Below are 21,189 nucleotides of genomic sequence, written 5' to 3'. Positions count from 1 at the left end.
TTTTCAACTATTGACAGGTTTCCAAATCTGATTTTATAATTAACATTACTAGTTCCATTCACTTTTAAAAGGATATAAAAGTCAGCAAACTGCATTGAGTCATGGGGGGCATCTAAGTCCACGTATCATTATCATCATTATCTCCTCTGTGCTTAGCTCTTTCCCTGCTGACAAAGATTAGCTTGGAACATGGGGTCATCTAAGGGCTGCATGAGCGAAGGGTGAGGAAGAGGTAATAGAGGGAAGAGAAGATAATAATGATGATGACAACACAGGGACTCAAACACCCCCATGACTCAAAGCAGCTGGCTGGAAGGGAGCCAGGTATACTTTTATATATTTTTAAAAGTGAGTGGAAGCAGCAATTTTGAAATAGTATTAAAACGTTTATGGGAACATTTCATTCAATGAAAGTTTGTGATCCAGATGACAGGTTCCCTTTAACTATTTAGACCCCTAGGTTTCTTTAAACCCATGGGGTCTGTTCCCTCATACAATATACTGCAATACTACTGTTTATTACTGTATATTGCCTATGTAGTAGATCTGAATTAGAGCCTGCCTCTGTGAGGCTCATAGGAACAGCTCACCATCCCACAATGAGTTCTTGGGGACTGATGACCTTATCAATTATGGGAACTTGCCATGGCCAAAAAAACATTTACTTGACACGGTTGCGTTCACCTGTGTAAATTAAAATGTTAACGTATGTGATCAGAGCTGTCAGCGTTAATGGCAGATGTCTGCTGTATAATATCAGAGGCACTGACCTGTATAGAGCGGACTTAGTCTGTAAACATACTCCCACCTCCAAAAGCTATTTTTTTTATATGCAACCAATAAGTGGAATCTTATTTTATAGCCCTAGTCTTCATTTCAAGTGCTACTTTAATCAATACATTCATAACAGACTCAATCCAACATTCAGGACAATCGATAAATCCCCCCCCCCCCCCAATATGCATGAACAACAATTTACTGATCGTATGCAAAAAGATATCCAAACAAAGCTGCAAATATTTTTGAACAAGGTTTCTTACCATTTCATTCATTTTGCTTATTTGTAGAGATTTCATTTTCTTTAGTTTGTCAAAGTTTTGTTTGTCTTTTGTGTCCAGGTTGCTTATAGCACTTAAAATGTTTTTCCTAGTTTTTGCTGCTATCTTGATGATAGGAGTAGCATTTCTTGATATTTCTACAGCAGATAAAGAGGTTTTGTAGTGTTTGGTGATCTTGTCTAAATACCCTTGAATGTCTGTTAAGAAAGAGAAACCATTTATTATGGCACCATCTTACTTAAAGGGAACCTGTCACCAGGAGACCCTTTTGGGAGGAGCTGGAAAGGAGCAGTTCCCCCCCACCCTTGGGATTCAGCTTCTCCATGTGACCTTTTCAAATATATGAAAACACCCATCACTGGGCTTAGCGACGCCCCCTGCTCCTCTACGGCCAATCCCGAGTGTGGGGAGTTATTCATATATTTGAAAAGGTCACATGTTTCCCAAGGGTGGGGGGGAGCTGCCCCTTTCCAGACCCTCCCTTTTGGCAACTGCCTAGTCACACAGCAGATGCTAATGAAAGGTACAATATAACATATCTTTTTTCTGTAAAACCATTTTTTTATACAAAAACACTTTGGCAGTGTATGTACTATGCTCTGTGGGGACTGGGGGAGTGCTAAAAATGGGTCTCCTGGTGACAGGTTCCCTTGTTATGGAAATATAAATGATAGAAACATTGGAAAAACAGTATGTTAATAACAAAATATTAAAACAATAACATGTTTAACTATTTAACTTAGAAAACTTTAATATTTAATTTTGTAGCTCATGTAACTTTACAAAAGCTCAAATGAGGCATCAAACCAGATAGACAGCAGATTTCCTATTGAAATTTATTTAAAGAAAAAAAGTCAACCATAGTAGGAGTGGTAATGCCAGTCATATTAGTTTAATCATGAACATTTTTAAAATAAACAAATAAGTATAGAATTTTGCCGGACTTTGCACATTCTTTTCAGTATAGTGTAAAGTGTCCGTGACACAATTGTGTCGTGGCTGCACTATGCCTGATGCAACATAACATTCTGCACTGTATAGGGCATTCCGGTGCATATGTCGGACCATGCACCACATTTATCATGCAGTGTCCAACAGAATTATTTTGCATGCTCTATGTTAAAGGTGCACCAAATAAAAATTTGTGCACTTTGTTGGTGTAGTGCATGGGTCGCAATATTCATGAAAAACATGCGCCACAATTCATGAATCTACTGCACCCTGCATACACTACAGGTAAACTTCACCTTGGGCAATTTGCACGGTTTTTGATAAATGTGGGCCAATGGCTCCACCGCTTCTGTTTCTATAAGACTTGAAGTGCTGACATCACAGTCATTTTGTATTGGATCACTAAGCCAATACCTGGCTAATCAGTGGCCTAGGGGTCACAAGCCATTCATTCGGACATGGCCGTTGAGTCCAGGAATTGGTGCAATGGGCATGTGCAGGGGTAACATAAATTTGATGTCAAAGTACTTCAAATTCAATGGGATGTAAGTATTTGTTAAATCCATGGGGTGTCCTCCAAGAAATTATGTTTTCAATAGGTTTTAGGTTAACACACACCATGGGGAGATTGATCACTACCCTTCTTCTAGTTGGTCACAGATTTTTGCATAGAGACTTTTTTGCATATTTTTTCCACTGTTTTTCAATGTATTTGTTGTATTTATCTTACAAATCCAGCTGTTTAGACTCAGGTTAGATGTATTCCCCAACTGGGACTTTAAAAAAGTTGCAAATGCTAGACAGCACTGACCCGTCTAACTTCACCCCCTTGAAAAAAAACATTTGCATTAAAAACTATGTAAAAATGTGTGTAAAAACATTTTTGATCTAAAATACTTTACTTTGCAAGCTGCTATTTTTGGAAGAAATTTTTATTTTTTAACAAAAAAAATGACAAGTGAACTGTATTTTGGCTGCATTATGCAGATAATATAACTAAAAGCATTACATAAAGAAAGGGTAGATTTATTGTACAACTGACTGAGACTTTTTTGTGCACATCCTCCATACCAGGAACAATGTTAGACTAACAGGCACAGGTGCAATTTAACACAAGGAGAATCCACCTTAAGCTGAATTTACACAAACATATGCCTGCCGGGTCGTAGCCAGGTGGGCATACATCCACCATGATGGAGAGGAGGAGGGATGATCCCTCCCCTCTCCATAGAAATGCAAGGCGAACGGGCCGTGCACATGGGGAAAGATAGGACATGTCTTATCTTTTCCCCCTGTACGGAGCGGTACAGTGCCCCACGTTTGTGGCACCATATCGCTCCGTGGAGTCATTGCCGTCTTTTGGGGATGTATGTGCGGTCGTTTAAATGCGGCCTTAGGCAAAATAAACTAAGGAACAAGACAAAAAAAGAAACTAGAAACAGTAAATAAATCTCGCTCCATGAGAGGTTTTTTAAAAAAGCTGAAATCCCCTTTCATTATTTACAGTTATTTGTACTTTTAGTATAGTATTTAATTCTTATAGAAAAAAAATTTGTTACTGAACTGCAACAATTACTTTCCATATACTTCCAGAGAGATCAAAGAGGTTGTGTAATTAGAATTTTTACCTTTAGACTTGATTGTATTTTCTTTCTCTTTCTTTTTTTTTATTTTGCTGAGTTCAGTAAATAAATTGCCAATCTCTTTCCCCATATCTGAAATTGTTCTATTCATTTTCACAATTTCCTCAAATTTTCCTACATCTGGAACCTTTAATTTATTCACTTGTTGTCTGTAAAATATAAGAAAATAGAAAAGTTCAGTACAAAAAATGGATGCGCCTTTATAAACTTGCTTAAAGTGACATATTATATTATGCTATATTTAACTTATTAGTATGGATGAGCAGACCCATTTAGGTTGGGGTTTGGCCAAGATGTTATGAAAAAATCTATTATAAATTACAAATATTCTGCTGATTGTGATGGGTATTGCAGACTTACATTACATTTATGATATGGCTCTATTCATAATAATTAGCACATTGGCTATCTAGATTCTAAGATTTGTCCATATCTGAAATTTAATTTACATAACTTGACAGTCAACATTATCTAAAAGGTCCATGATAAAAATTAAAGTGAAACTAGACGGATTCCACAAAAAAATATAAAATATGAAAATTACCGTATGTTATCATAGAATTTCTTTACTTTATTGTACTTATCAGGTGAAAGAAGAGGACTCCGAAAGATCTTCTCAATGGCAGAAAGTTTATCTTTGAGTATACTCATCTGGACATCACAGCCAGCTGGTGATCCAGTGGGACCAATGTTGGCAGCTAATCTTATGAAAGCATGGACTGAAGTTGACAGATCAGATACTTCTGTATCATACTGATCAAAGCACAAGTGACATCGTGGACATGCAGGAAATTCTTGTTTGAATTTAGGTGCACATTGGTCACAATTTCTTCCAATGACCCCAGGTTTGCAGTTGCATTCACCAGTTTTCTTATCACAGAGGGGTTTCAGAGTACCATCCAAGTTACACTTACAAGCTAAAAAGAGACAACAATATAATGGCATAAATTATAAACATTTTGCTTTGTTTTATTTCTGAATAGTAAAAGTTGCTAAATATATTATGTTGCTGTGTAAATATGTTATATGTTTACTATGAGCAGATCGAAAGCCATGAATTGGCAATAAAAATAATATTCCATGTTTGATCATGATGGGAGGAGGTGCTGTAATACACATTGGGGGTCATTTACTAAGGGCCCGATTCGCGTTTTCCCGACGTGTTACCCGAATATTTCCGATTTGCGCCGATTGTACCTGTATTGCCCCGGTTTTTTGGCGCACGCGATCGGATTGTGGCGCATCGGCGCCGGCATGCATGCGACGGAAATCGGGGGCGTGGCCGAACGAAAACCCGACGTATTCGGAAAAACCGCCGCATTTAAAACCCGAAAAAGTGTCGCTCCGGAAGCGCTTACCTTCACCTGGTCCGAGGTGGTGCATTCCGGCGCGTTGAAATGATTTTCAGCGCAGCAGCGCCACCTGGTGGACGGCGGAGGAACTACCTTAATGAATCCCGGCCGGACCCGAATCCTGTGCAGAGAATGCGCCGCTGGATCGCGAATGGGCCAGGTAAGTAAATGTGCCCCATTGTGTCCAAGCAGGAATAATAAAAAAATGGTCTTACACTAAGGCAATCAGCGCTTAGTACACCTTCAGACTCAAGCTTACCATAAATATTTTACAGCCTCTACCTTCATGTACATAATAGAACATCTTAAACCAAACAGATAATTCTGACAATTTTATGTGTGGATGTTATATATCAAAATGTATTGATAAATTTTTATATATATATATATATATATATATATATATATATATATATATATATATATTGTATGCATATTTATTATAACTTTGATACAGTTAATCCAGATATATGATTGCCAGTTTACTATCAAGTTTGGATTTTTGCTGCACTTCAGGAGTTGTAAGAAATTTCATTCTTCTTAAAGGAGTTTTCTCTCTGTCAACTCCATAGAGATGAATGAAGCAGAATGGACATGCGCGGATGTCTGCTCCATTCATCTTGAGGAGCAACGAGGGGTCCGATGGAGGTAAATCGGACCCTGTTGGATTTCCTGTTCTTGTGATTTGAGACCCCATGATAAATAATATGAGGATGATACCGTCTACATTTGTATTAGTAGAAAATAAAACTACTGCAGCATTATCCTTGCCATTATAACATCTCTGATACTCCAGTCACATCCAGAGCAGCATTCTTATAACTTCCATTAGATAATACATAATATTCCAATCACATTCACAGCAACATTCTCATATCTGTCCTTTGATTGTCTTTTGCATTTTAGTGACATCCAGGGCAACACTCCAGTCAAACCACAGCTGCTATTGTTTGGTCATCTGTCATGACTACAGTACTGCATGTCACTGGATTATCAATCTGTCGTTAAATCATCTCCAATATTGCAGTCACATCCAGAGCAGCTGTTTCATATATGCAAGTATTTGTCTACCACAACCACTCTGCTTTACGGGATGAGAAAACGACTATTTAGTGGGAGAAAGAGAGCAATCGGCCCTTATGGCTTACAAACACAGAGATAGCACCACTCTGCAGCAAGACAGTAATAACCCTCCAGCATGTGGACACATGGTGGAATACACATCATACCCCAGCAGGGCCACCTTCTAATGACTCCAATCACTATAGCACCTACTCCAACAGCCCAGCTACAGGACCAGGAGAAGGTAGTGTGAACATGGGTGGATACAGGAGCAGAGCAAGGAAGAGGCCAGAGGAATATCTGTGCAGTACCTCTATCATTATAATTATTAATACCACTATCATTTTATATATATATATATATATATATATATATATATATATATGTACATATATCAGCAGTTATTTACTAAGGGTACTACAGCCTGTATTGAATGTATCATATAATAGCGCCTTAACTCGTGTCACTTTATACCAAAACACTTGAGCATCCAACAATAGTTAAAATATAACAACAATGAAAGACCCTACAACCAAGATAATTGAACTGCCTCAATTTTAAATATTTCTTTGTCATTTTTATTTTTGTTGTTGAAAACAATGTAAGAAAGCCTTTCATAACATAAAGATAAAAATTGTATCCATGATAAGGAAGCAGTAACTCACCACCAATACTGACAAGATGTAATTAGACATACTGTATTACACTTACGTGTACATTGAATGGCTGGATTTCCATAGTGATTTTCCTCACATTGGTCACATTTTCTACCAGTGTACTTTGGTTTGCAAAGGCACTGTCCTGTAAACTAAAACACATAAAACAGGATTAAAATTTATGTGGGAACATTGAAGTGGCAACAGAGCCACTGAAAGCCACTTAATGTTGGACTCAAAGTAGTCAGGCCACATCAGATAATATCCATAACTTTTATGGAGAATCCAGGCGATACTACCCTTTAACAAACTACATTGTTCCTTTAAAAAAAAAAAAAAAAAATCTTTTAAGGACACCTGTAATAATGTCTCTATAACTGATTCTGTCACCACTACCTGTTTGAGCAGCTGAATTAATACATAAATCTTCTAAAATCATGTGCTTTATTATGCAAATGAGCCTGGTCACAAGGAGAGAGAAAGTGATGTCATCCCTCCACTCTCCTTCCCCTGCTCATGTCTGTGTGTAATGTATAGTAAAGCATTGCTAGTGCTTGTGTGAGAGACACAGACATCACCTGACATCTCTGTCCTCCCTTACACATGGCTGCATCCTGCAGCAGTTGTATCTCTCACACACACACAGACTGCAGGGGGCACCACAGTGAGAACCAGGAAGTATAGAGAGGCAGCACTGGGAGTGTCACTTCATTATGCGTATGGCCCATAGGGAATGTATAAAATACAGGCTAAATACGTGCTGCATACACCGCATGCTGCCGTATATACGTGCAGTATCCAGAACCAGTGAAAGGTGCATTCTGTCAGCCAATACTCAGCCATCCATCATTTGCCAACCCACTGTATTTTATACGGATATGGTATGGATATGGTGCAATACGTTGCCATACTGTTGCAATTTACGTCCAGAGTACAGAAAAGACCATATGGCTGTGTGCATGAGGCCTATCTCATACACACACAGGCTGCAGGGGGCATGGCCGCCAGAACCAGGGAGTATAGAGAGGCAGCCCCAGGGAGTGTCACATCATTATACAGGCTGTCAGTCATGTGTATAGGAGTATATCATACACACAGGCTGCAGGGGGCGCCAGCACCATAGAGGAGCCAGCACCAGGAGTTATACATCATTATACAGGCTGTCAGTCATGTGTATAGGAGTATATCATACACACAGGCTGCAGGGGGCGCCAGAACCAGGAAGCACATAGAGGAGCCAGCACCAGGAATGTCATATTATTATACAGGCTGTCAGTCATGAGTATAGGAGTATCTCATACATACACAGGTTGCAGGGGTGTGGCCTCCAGCACCAGGAAGCACATAGAGGAGCCAGCACCAGGGAGTGCCACATCATTATACAGGCTGTCAGTCATGTTTATAGGAGTATCTCATACACACACAGGCTGCAGGGGTGTGGCCTCCAGCACCAAGAAGCACATAGAGGAGCCAGCACCAGGGAGTGTCACATCATTATACAGGCTGTCAGTCATGTGTATAGGAGTATCTCATACACTCACAGGGCATATGGGGGGTGGGACCAGTAAGTACCAGGAGTTATACATCATTATACAGGCTGTCAGTCATGCACTAGGGGTTTAGCTGTGCCTTACACTCATGAACTAGCTGAATATGATAATGACTTATTGGACCCATCTCAGATCATTTCAATACAGCTTTAGGATCTGTTTTAGTTTACAGGCATGAAGAGAGACACTGTAGGCATAGGGGCAATGAATTCTAATGACAGTTTATGAAAATATATTTAGTTTTGAGGGTTAATTTGCCTGAAAGGTTCTCTTTAAGTAATCCCCTTTGTAGTGTATATACATATTACATAAATAGCCTAGTACAATCTTGGACATTTCAGTATACAGGCAGTCCCCGGGTTACATACAAGATAGGGTCTGGAGGTTTGTTCTTAAGTTGAATTTGTATGTAAGTCGAAACTGTATATTTTATAATGGAAGTTCTAGACATTTTTTTTTCTTTTGCCCCAGTGACAATTGGAGTTTCAAAATTTTTGGTGTAATTGGACCAAGAATTATCAATAAAGCTTCATTACAGACATCTTACAGCTGATCATTGCAGTCTGGGACTATAGTAAAGCATCCAGAGAGCTTCACTAGAGGTCACAGTGGGCAGAGGGGTCCGTCTGTAACTATGGGTTGTCTGTAAGTCGGGTGTCCTTAAGTAGGGGACCGCCTGTACTATTAAAAGCAGCATAGCATGTTGTACTTGATGTATTATACCTGATTGCATTGGTTTCCATAGGAATTATTCAGGTAACAGTTACAGGGTTTACATCCTTTTCCACTGGTAAAGCCCCAGTACCCAGAAACACATTTATCACAGCTAATGCCATCTACATTAGGTAAGCATGGGCACTGTCCTGTAGTTCTGTCACAGCCACATTCTCCAGCCTCCTCATAAATTGAGCAGTTTTGAGCCTTTGTTCCTATCATGTTGCAAACACAACCTCGGGGAAAAAGGAGTACATTATTAAAATGATTTTTAATTATCTAGCAAATAGAACAGGATAATGTCATATTCTCTGTCATATTATAAACAAAGTCTCTGGAAAATTTTGAGGGAGGGGGGGGGGGTGCAGAGGGAGCAGGGAGAGAGAGGGACCTGCTACTGCACAGTGTAATAGCCTCTAAATCCAGAGCATGTTGGGGCTAGGGTAATGCCCCCCCAAGTCTTTCTGGCTCATTAGCATGACTTAAAAAGTTGATTACAACAGTCACAATGCCTGGATCTATCACTATCTATCAGATCATTAAATTGATTATGCTATAGATATACAAAAAAAAAAAAAAAAAAATATATATATATATATATATAAGTATAATGATAAGACAAACAAGAACTAGAAAATTGGCATCATTATTCATTTTATAATGCTTACTTGTACAGTTTTGATGAAGTCCTGATCCAAAGAAACCAGGTAGACAGTGTTCACAATTGCGGCCATATGTGTTATTTGTACACTTCAAGCACTCCCCTGTAACCTTATCACAGGAGTCAGGGTCTTTTACATTGATATTGTTATTGCACTGACATGGTAAACACTGTTCTCCTTCTTCGACATTTCCATAAAATCCTTCAGGACATTCATTACAGTTCTTTGCTATGAAAAGATAAGTAATGTGATAGACAGTTTAAATAACTACTACTAATTGTGCAAAATAACCTTTACTGATTCAGAGTTAGGAGATGTTCTTTATTTAAAGGAACCCTACCATCTCGGATCTAGTGGAAGGTTCCTCTAAAAAATACCAATGGAGCCCTAGTATGCCTATTTGTGAAAGAGGCTACTAGGGCATGGAGTAGCCGAAGCTGAAGCCGGAGCTGCGCAGCCATCAGCTTTGCACAGATAGCCTATGCAGGGCACAGACGAGTGCGGCAGCTACCAGGAGCTGCGTGCTGACGATCTCAGGGTAGGAGGATCGAAAGAGGCTACTGGGCGTGGAGTAGTCGCGCTGTGTAGCTTCAGCTCCAGCTACTACACGCCCCAGTAGCCTCTTTCACTAATTTGCATATTAGGGCAATAAAAGAATTACAAACTTATTGGTCACTGAACGATTAGCCCTAAAAAGGGCTCCAATGGCATTTATTAGAGGAACCTGTCACCGGATCTACCTTAATAAGTAGATCCAAGATGGTAGGTTTCCTTTAAGTAGCTGGTTTCTCTCTAAATCAGGTTTAGACAAAAATTTACCATGTTTTAACTATACAGGTGGTCCCCTACTTAAGAACACTCGACTTACATATGACCCATAGTTACAAACGGACCTCTGGATATTGGTAATTTATTGTACTTTAGACCTAGGCTACAATAAACAGCTATAACAGTTATCACAGGTGTCTGTAATGAAGCTTTAGTGTTAATATTCATTCTTATGACAACCCAACATTTTTAAAATCCAATTGTCACAGAGACCAAAAAAGTTCTGGCTGGGATTACAATGATAAAATATACAGTTCCGACTTACATACAAACTCAACTTAAGAACAAACCTACAGACCCTATCTTGTATGTAACCCGGGGACTGCCTGTATATGAAATAGATCAATATATATATATAATTAAAAAAAATTTTTTTTTAAGGAATGTTACTTATATAAAGCTGCTACAAAACTAAACATTATGGACAGAAGGAATGTTATTTTCTAAGATGCTTGTAAAATTATTATTATTATTATTATATTATATTTATTTCTAGGTGTAAAATAATCCTATGCGATTCAACTATCTGATAAAGATTACCTATTAATTAATTTTAATTCTATATCACTATACATTTCAATACAAAAGGAAAATCTTCTGCAGCACAAATAGAAGCAAGAAAATGGTAGGTGCTTGAGAAAGGCTCAATACTGGAGCTGAAACATTGCTGCTATCATGGAATAAATCCGCCTGATCACTTTATATCCTTGGAATGCAGCTATCTTTTTATTTTTATACATTTCAATAGCTATATGCTATGCTATGCATTTGTTTGTAATCTGTACCTACAGTGTCATCATGTTTATTCTATTTTCTTGTATCTAATTCTTGTATCTTATTTTATAGCATTTTCCATTATGTTTTACAGTAATTATGTAAGCATTCTACATATTAGTTAAATATATTAAAAAGCATACAGCAGATAGTACATATTTGTTAAAAATGACTGTATTTGATCATGATTTTAGATACATTTTCACTGAAAGTTACCTGTATAGCCTTCAAGGCAGTTGCAAGTTACCTCCATAGTTTCATTATCTTGTTGACAAGAATGTGCAAAATACTGATTACTTGTAGGAGAACCTGGACACATGCAGGGCTGACATGGCTGTCCTATCACTGGATTACCATAGTAATTATCTTGACACCTGAGATGTATGATGTAAAAATGTGTTTGTTTAATTCACTTTAAAATTGCATTTCTTAAAAAACCAACATCTGGATGGGCATATTTGAGGTCATCTGAGGTCCACTAAAGGATATTATGCAGCTGAAGTACAGACCATTTAGCTCAGTAAACTTCTATAATCTATTCCTCTAGACCAGTGATGGCGACCCTTTTAGAGACCAGGTGCTCAAACTACAACCAAAATCCACTTATTTACCGTGAAGTGCCAACTTATTGCTCCTTCCACAACATTCAAACGTATAACCCCCCTTAGTACACCAATATTGTTAAAAGCATGAGGGCAAATTCAGACATGATTGTAGCTTCTCTCCAGGGTCTCTCTGTACAGGAAGAATCATGGGGCCAGCAAATGGCCTGCAGTTCCAATCAGTCAAAGATGTGTCACCTTAAAAGAGCATTAAGAGCACCATCTCAAGTTGTCTGGGACTGCAGGAAGATTCAAGTCCTGTCTGATGAACTCTGTTCTGGGTGCCCACAGAAAGGGTTCCGAGTGCCACTTCTGGCACCCGTGCCATAGGTTGGCCATCACTGCTCTAGACAGTCTAAATTACTCCACAAAGAGTAAATTCTCAACTTATATGGCTGTAAAGTTTGAGCTATAAATTTATTCAGTGCAAGAATTTCATTAATTAGGGAGGAGATTTGGACCTTATTTATTCATCTCCCAAAACAATTAAAAAAGGCAATGAATAAATTTTAAGTACCCCAAAACATAAGAAGTTACAAATTTAATTGAAAAAATGCTTTTGTAATTTATCAATGCAAAATACAACTATGTACTTGGACATTTAGAGCAAAGCCTTAAATATATTTCCAGACAATAATTTGTCTGACAATGTTTGACAATCTATATTTGATAAAAAGTAGTATAGTACATCTTGTAAGTTCTTTTCTGGCTTACTCAGTGTTAATAATAGACTGGATCTAATTCTGTTTTTTTTTTTTTGCAGCAGCAGCAGTCACTTCATTTACATCATGAGAAAACACCAGAGGTGCTTTCATTGCTGACAATAGACTATGTCACAGCTATGCTTTAGCCATTCAACCATCAATTAATTTACTTCTTTCTGATGTTCAAGCTCACGTAAAGAGATGCATAATCTTTAGGCCACATTCACACAAACGTGTGATTTTTCCAGATCTGTATTTTCGTGCTATATGAATCCGTATATACATTTTTTATCTGTATGTGCATGTATGGCACTGAATCCGTACTGTTACCATATAAAATACAGTGGCCTGGTAAATGATGGATGGCTGACAGAATGCACCTCCCACTGGTTCTGGGTATTGCACGTATATATGGCAGCGTATGGTGCACAATCTTATGCAGCCCGTATGCAACCCAAATTTTATAAGTTTCAGTTGACTTCTATGGGGTGTTCGGACACCAATACATAAGAAAATAGGACATGCTCTATATTTTTATGCAGCTCAAAAACGGTGTGGTACGGCATGGTGGTCAAAACGGCCATTCAATGGAAGGCTGTATTGCCCATTAAAAAGAACAGGGGCGTATGGTACCTGTATATACGGCAATATATACAGCTGTTTCCACACGTTTGTGTGAATGTAGCCTTACACTGTGATGTTTTCATACCGTTCACAGCTGGTCCCATTTGTAAATCCCTTGCAGTGTAAACAAACACCAGTAACTGGATCACATGTCTCCGAATTGCCATTGCATTGGCAGGGTCGACAATTTGGAAATCCAAAATATCCAGGCAAGCAGCTATCACAGCGTCGTCCTTGTATATCTCTACGGCAAGCACACTGTCCAGTTACCTGATCACATAATGTGCTGATTGACCCTTTGCTGTCACAGTCACATTCTATAAAATTAAAGAGAACATTAAGGACAATAGCACAGTACTAGTACTACATATACAGGTCTGCTATGTAGTAAAGGCAAGGCAATTTCCTGGCCCTTTATTTTAAAGAATCATTGGGGAGTGTGTATCAATCTGTCTACGTCAGAAAACTGGAGTAATTTAGACCCGAAATGCTGTACAACACATTTATTGAAGGTTTTAAATCACTTATAGGCAATTTTCCGACTTGTCCGAAAAAAGAGCGTATCCTCGGTAACTGGACAGAAAATAGCCCATGCGTCAGAAAATTTAGTCTGTGCTCCAGAGAATTCAATATTGAGGTGTAGAAAACTTGGCCAACTAATAGGAGGTGCAAAGTAGGGCTCACCAGTCTTATACTACACTATCATCAGCATCACATTGATTGATCTGGCTAATCTTAGATAATTCCTAATAGCATGTGACTTTAGAATAACTTACCTTGGCAACCACTTGGGCCAAAACCATAACTGCCCACAGAACACCTGTTGCAGCAGCTCCCAACCACATTTGGTTTACATTCACATTGACCTCCAAACTTACTGCAGGTAGAACTTAATGATCCTTCTGGATTACATGTGCATTCTGTAAGAGATATTTATAATGGTTTAATGCAATGTTTTTTTTTATTTTACAATGTATCCATGTTATTACAATACAAAAAAAATTAATACTTTAATATAGAACATTGTTAACTACTTTACATGAGTGGCCAAAAAAATTGTGCTCAGTTTGGCAGAATTATTGCTTGTAATGTGCCTAAAAGTTAGGAGGACTGCCTTGTGCCACATTTGCCACATCAACAGTATTTTTAAAAAGGCAGAATAAATTGGTGACTGTACCAGATTTCTTATTGTTAAAGTCCATCAGAAGAGGCCAATATAGCAAATTATGTCTGCCTTTGCATTTCCAACTGTTGTCTTTAGTTGAGATACTATTAATAAATATCATAATACTCTATATGAAAAGTAATCGATCACACATGAAATCTGAAAAAAATCTTTTTATGAACCTTTGTACATAGGATTACAGAGTGAGTTTCTTTAATGGGGTATTCCAGAAATTAGTCCGTAAAATATAAGCTTACATGTAATTAGTGGTTTTTTTGCTCCCCTTAGCAGAAAATGCTGCTGACATAGACTGTAATGAAGAATTAAAATGCTACTGGCCCTTTAATCAGTCCGTTAATTTCCTCCGCGCGGAGCAGATACAGGACAGAAGATGGCCGCTGTTGACATGTCCACATCACATGTCCTGCACCTGCCTGGGCAGGTCATGTGATCTTCACTATGTTTGGCTGTAATCGGTTGACTGTAATGCATCCAGAATGGTAGGTGTTCTGGTGATGTGCAGTGATGGCAGTTACACATCATTATTATGGTGACAAAGCAGGACAGTCTGTCACATTATCACTGGGGGCAGGAAATAATAGGGGGGAGGAGTTACTGAGAACTAAAGATTATGGGACCTGTAGTTTCCAGGTGGAGGACGTCTTGGTGATAACTCCTCATACTTTAGAGAGGCCATAAAATTTTGTGAATCATAAACTCAAACTATTTGAGCTACATTTTGTGACTAATGACATTGAGTTTTGTTATATTAAATTATTTATAGCATCATGAGTTTTTGTATCAGACGTTCATATTTCCAGAATACCCCTTTAAATATGCTACACATAGCTTCAAATATATTTTTCTGGCTGCACCTTCAAAAATCTAAATCCAGAGCAGCATAGTGGGAATAAAACTTATTCACATGGGTAAGTGCCAGGTATCAACAGACTTACTCTACAGGGTTAATAAACATCTTATCTTATTTTACCAGTTTGTCTTAGTGCTGCCCATTTTTTCATTATTGGATTTGTTTGTTGCTTTCAGTGACGATGGCAAAGACACCAGGGCATTTAAGGGGGTTGTCCACTTACAACAAATAATTGATATGACTTGTGTAAGCCAAACTTATGCATTTTTCCAATAAACTTTCTGTTATTCTAGATCTCTGCTTGTTGTTCTTCCAGTGGATAGACATCTGACTACGGTATTCTGATAAACGCGCAGGTGCACGAGCCGTTAGTATCACACGGCTTTGATTACTCTCTGTGATACTAACGGATCATGCACTTGCATGTCCATCTCAGATTTCTTTCAACTGAAAGTAAATTTCAAAGCTTTCTATAAAAGGACAACAAGCAGAGATCTAGAAAACTGTTAGGAATTGATACAGAACTATATTGGAAACTTGTATAACCTTTCATTACACAAACCATATCAATCATTTGCTGAAAGTGGAGAGCCTCTTTAAATCGATGAAGCAGAAGCATGTTAGTGCCAACATAACAGCAACTTGATGACCTGAACTGATTTTTAAAATCTGGGTTACGAACTCTAGCTACAAAATGAATAAACTTTATACTTATTTACTGTGACTTACATTACCTAAGGCAATGCCTCCTATTTAATTTAGTTTGTAGTGCCCAAAATAATATTCTGGGGAATGTATGCCTTCGGGCTCAGCATCAGATTGGAATGCACTTTTTAGAGGAATGTTATAAGGTTGTCTGCCTTTCAGGTATAGATGATGGAATACCAGACAAAGGAAATGCAAACCAGGGATATTCTTTAAAGAGGCCATATAAATATCATGGTTATTGTATATATACACTTCTCCATAAAAAAACAGTTGCATGTATCCATTAAGGTAGAGCAGAAACTTACTTAGAGCTCCATTGTGTATGCGGGCAGACATACTAAAAATGAGCCGCTCACAGACCTCTGGGAGAATTTGTGTTCCAATATCTGAAGCAATCTCAATGCAGTTATAATAATCATACTCTTCTAATTCTGATTCGGTACACAGATCACTTACAGACGCAATCTGAGGAATGAGGCCAAGCTGCCAGGAATATAAAATGACATTTAAAAGAAGCTATATACATTTTCAATCTGGTTATATATTGCTTGTTCATGTACTTGTATATATATAATTACACTTAGATAAAGACATGTTGTATATTGAAGATAGAAGCCATAGGATTTCTAAAGCGGTGTTAACAGCCTCCCTGACCTTAAGCTTTATTACTTAGCGACTCACCTCCGTCATATCACCTCTAGGTCTACAATATATGCGTTTAACAAATGGATGGAATGTGAGAAACTATGACCGTTACAACCGGCTACACTGATAATGGGGTCCCCCACCAGTTGGCTCGGTGCCAGCACTATTAGGTCCTATGCAGTTAACCCGAGATGTTTGGTATAGATGTAGGGTAGCCCCTATGCAGTCGTTGCTTACCCCAATACTTTTTACATCACACCTTCCGGATAGTCTCACCAATAGTTACAGACCTTGGGTGCAGGCAGGCACTTTTGAAATCCGGACTCTGTTAGATCCGCTCACACGTAAGATACTTCCACTTAGAGAACTTACCTATCACCAGATTAAATATTTTATTTCCTCTATTCTGGGGTGTGAACCTACCCCTATACCTACACCATTTGAATTGATTTGCTCAGAGGGTCTTTCTACCAAGGGCTTGATCTCCAGCCTGTACACCATACACAATGAGCAGACAAATGTATCACATCCTTACAGGGAATGGGAATAATGGTTGGGTAAACGTTTTACCCCTAAACAGTGGCAGAATATCTGGCATAGAACACGCCAATCGTCTATCTACACTCTATATACAGAGAACCAACTTAAAATTTTACATTGGTAGTATTGTACTCCCAACATACTTCTACATAGATTCTACCCGTCAGTTCCCAACCTATGTTGGAGGTGTGGAGGGTCTGATGCTACAGTGTTCCATATTTTTTGGAGTTGTCCTGCTTCATTTTGGCTGGAGGTTAGGTCCCTCATTGGGGGGATCCTTAACGTGCAAGTCCCACTGGACCCTGAAATTTATATACTCAATCTATATTCTAGTTCTCTCAGGGCTCCGAGTACCAGGTTGTTCCTACATATAATAACAGCAGAGCGATAATACTAGCGATAATTTCGAAAAAAGACCTGGACTCAATGGGATGCATATAATGCTAGATTAATTTCCTGAATGTTAATGAGTGATTACACTACTTGGGATGCTATCATACTTATGCCATACTATAAGGAAAACTTGATATATGTGACAACTGTTATTTTGTCTCTTTCTTGTTTATTGTGTTTTGCTACTGCAGAACCGTGTACTGGTTTTGGCTCTTTTATTTGCCTTCTCTGTATTTCAATAGTTGTTCTTGTTTTTAGAAAATACAAAAATAAAGAGTTGATTAAAAAAAAAGAAGATAGAATGGTCTTAAAATGCAGAGTCCCTCTTACCTATAATATCTTTCCACTGACATCACATACGGAGACACTAATGGAATGCAGGCAGGCTACAACTTGTAAACTGCTACATGAAGTTATACCTTTCTGTCTTTAAAGAAGTTTGTGCAGTAACTGTCATGCTTCCTTTTAGTTCCCTTAAACATTTACTAAGCTCTGAGAAAGATCGCACAGGACTTTTATAAACCTTTCCATAAAATAAAAAGGACATCATTGTTTAAGAAATTGCTACATTTTGGGGGTTATTTAGCATTAGGCAGGCGATAGTCCTATGAATGCCATTGGAGCTGTGTTGCCCATCGGATTTATTAAAGTGATGTTGGCCCTTCAATAAATCTCTCAGCAGTGTCTGCGATTTTTTTAATTTAATCACAAAATATGATTTGTTACTTACCGAATCAACTAGAATATAAAATTTACTATTAGTGTTTATGGGTAATGTTTGAGAAAAATAGACATCTATTAGGTATTCTTTGTCAGGGTCCAGGCAAACAGATGAGTTCAGCATAGCCAGCCTATGGAGGAAATATAACCATTAAATTCAGAAAAACATAATGGGGGTCATTTACTAAGGGCCCGATTTGCGTTTTTGCAACGTGATACCCGAATTTTTCCGATTTGCGCCGATTTCCCCTGGGATTTTGGCGCACGCGATCGGATTGTGGGTATGCATGCAACGGAAATCGGGGGGCGTGGCCGAACGAAAACCCGACGGATTCGGAAAAACCGCTGCATTTTTTAAAAAAAATGTGTTGCGGAGCATGCACTTACCTTCACTCAGCCCGGCTCGGTGTACTCCAGTGCGTTCCGGAGAACTTCAGCGCAGCAGCGCCACCTGGTGGACATCGGAGGAACTGCCTTAATGAATCCCTGCCGGACCCGAATCCACCACAGAGAACGCGACGCTGGATCGCGAATGGACCGGGTAAGTAAATCTGCCCCAATGTGTCACATTTGCACCAGTTTTCTGTTGGCCTTTGCACATTCTTTTCAGTGCAAACTGCTTGCACAGGTATATCGGCGCTGCATATGTGACTATTGTGTTACGGCTGCACTATTCTTCATGAGACACAAATTTCTGCACTGAAGAAGACGTTTCAGTGCTCAGTCCTACCGTGCGCCAGATTTAACATGCTAAGTTTCACAGAAATGTGTTGCACCGGCCATGTCATAGGTGCATAAAAAAAGTGGTGCACTCTGTCGAAGCTGTGCAGAGGGTGCCAGATCATGAAGAACGGGCACCACAAATCCTGAATCTGGCACCCTTTGCACACTACATATAGTGCAGTTTGCACTGTTCTAAGTTAATGTGCCCCAATGGCTGCAACATAATGTCACCTTTTTCATTTGTGTGAATATACTCAGGATAACAAAATAACACATTCTCTAATTCACTGTTATTAACAAAAATACAGCATTTCACAGATATAAGCCCAAACTGTCTCTATAAGTCCTGTTGTACACAATTTCAGTTGCTCCTGGTTCCTGACTCTGTATCTTCTGATTATAGGGTCGGCAGCCATCTTGGTTTTCTGTCTGACAGCCGTGGAGCTGAGATTTCTCTCTCTCTCTGCCTCTAGCCCCTCCCCCTGCATTCCAGGACGGAGCTCACATTTATACACAGACATTGCCGGCCTGCCGGCAACAGCGTGAGGAGTGTTAAGCTGCAGACAGATAAGTTCTTTAACTGGGGAGGGGGAGGAAGGAACAGCAGATCTAGCAGTGCATTTTGGAATAGCAGAGGTGTAGGATAGCTGACTGTGTCATTGTGTGTAATATGCATGTGATGGATCTCATCATCTCTTTTTCTATATGATAGGATCTACAACAGCAATAACTAAGTAAAAATGTAAAGTAAAGGGTAAAAAAATGATCTTTATTGTGTTAACATCAATAGGAGATTGAAATTTGAGAATTTTCTTTAATAGGCAAACCCCTTTAAGGGATTGTTTTTTTCCAAGACAAGCTGTTTCTTTTGATTCTCTGTTCACCATATTGCATGTTAAATGTGGCGCAAGGTTTGACTGTGTACCAGAATGCCCAGTGAAGTGACGGAATTTGCGTGGCGTGAAGAATCGTGCATGAAAGGGTTGCATGCGCCACATATGTGGCATGGACACTTCTTAAATAGATGTGCAAGCAGTTTGCACATCATAAAAGTCTGACAGAAAACTGGAACAGGGGCACTAGTATATGTGCCCCAATGTCATTAATCAGTAAATTGAACTTAAATAGTTTACTTTTATGACTCACAAAATTGTATGGCCTTTCTAAAGTAGGCAGAGTTATCCTAAAACTCCCATGACCCCACAGTTCTCAATAAGAGCTTCTTCCTCTTATGTAATGATGTGTGTAAATACCACTGCACATTACCTCACTGAGATGATGTCTCACCGCAACACTGGCCATACTGGATGCACTGCAACCCCTGGACGACAGAGCTTTAGCAGGCCCCTTTGCAGTGAACTCACATAGTGGCATTAAAGATGTAGAAACTAAAACAGTCTTCTATTCCCTAAAATATTCCCTAGTTTATCACACCAACAGCCCCCCTTGCTCCCTATGGATTCTTTATGTACAGCCTTATGTGAGCGCCCCCAGCAGCCCTTGGCCCTGGCACTTGCCCCGGTATGTCCAGTGCTGGCGCCAGCCCTGACTGCAACCAACCGACTACATTCAAGCATAGTGATGATCACATGACCTGCGCAGGCAGGGGAAGGACATGTGTTGTGACATGTGACCAGCAGCCATCTTCTGTCATGTTTCTCCTCCATTGGGACACAATCAATGGACTGATTAAAGGAACAGTAGAAATTTCATTCTTCATTATAGTGTCCACAACATTTTTATGCTTAGGAAATTACATATAAGCTCATATTTTAATGACCCATTTGAATACAAATTAAGCTTATTCCTGAAATACCCCTTTAAGATTGGAGCCATGGTGCAAAAGGACTCCAGATACCATGTGAACACATTAGAAAAATCAGTGTAAATACCATTCCAATATTTGTTCATCATGGGTACTTTACAAAAGGTATACCATGATGTGCAGGAAGGCCATTTTATTTTAAGTGGTTAAGTCCATATAGTTATAGTTGAAAGAGTCTGTTATATAAAATGTTGTCCTTTGGGTAACTAAAGTTATATAGTGTACAAGATATATAGACTATAAGAGGCCAAATCAATGAAAAAGACCAAATCAATGAAAAAAGCCTTACAAATTGGCCTAATTTATCAAAGCTACCTAGGTCGCTTCTTCTAGGTGTTTGGATAGTGCTTGTCTGTTACATTTTGTACAATATTTTTCTGATGGTAAATAGGTCACAGCCTGTACTGTGTTATGAAGTT

At 38.9% G+C, this 21,189-nt stretch overlaps 1 protein-coding gene across 1 annotated transcript in view; it reads right to left on the bottom strand.

The window, feature by feature from the left end:
- LAMB4 (laminin subunit beta 4) overlaps positions 1-21,189 on the bottom strand; it is a 108,069-nt gene that overhangs the window by 43,030 nt on the left and 43,850 nt on the right. The window contains exons 18-28 of the mRNA XM_072147131.1: positions 18,233-18,353; positions 16,230-16,407; positions 13,957-14,100; positions 13,266-13,497; positions 11,467-11,624; positions 9,655-9,876; positions 8,996-9,222; positions 6,778-6,874; positions 4,197-4,569; positions 3,638-3,801; positions 1,041-1,255 (exon numbers count right to left, since the gene is read on the bottom strand). Of these exons, the coding sequence (XP_072003232.1) occupies positions 1,041-1,255; positions 3,638-3,801; positions 4,197-4,569; positions 6,778-6,874; positions 8,996-9,222; positions 9,655-9,876; positions 11,467-11,624; positions 13,266-13,497; positions 13,957-14,100; positions 16,230-16,407; positions 18,233-18,353 (2,131 nt within the window). The remainder of the gene's footprint in view (positions 1-1,040; positions 1,256-3,637; positions 3,802-4,196; positions 4,570-6,777; positions 6,875-8,995; positions 9,223-9,654; positions 9,877-11,466; positions 11,625-13,265; positions 13,498-13,956; positions 14,101-16,229; positions 16,408-18,232; positions 18,354-21,189) is intronic.

The sequence above is a fragment of the Engystomops pustulosus genome, chromosome 4 (assembly GCF_040894005.1).
Source record: "Engystomops pustulosus chromosome 4, aEngPut4.maternal, whole genome shotgun sequence".
NCBI lineage: Eukaryota > Metazoa > Chordata > Amphibia > Anura > Leptodactylidae > Engystomops > Engystomops pustulosus.
This window is presented reverse-complemented; position numbering and strand designations above follow the sequence as displayed.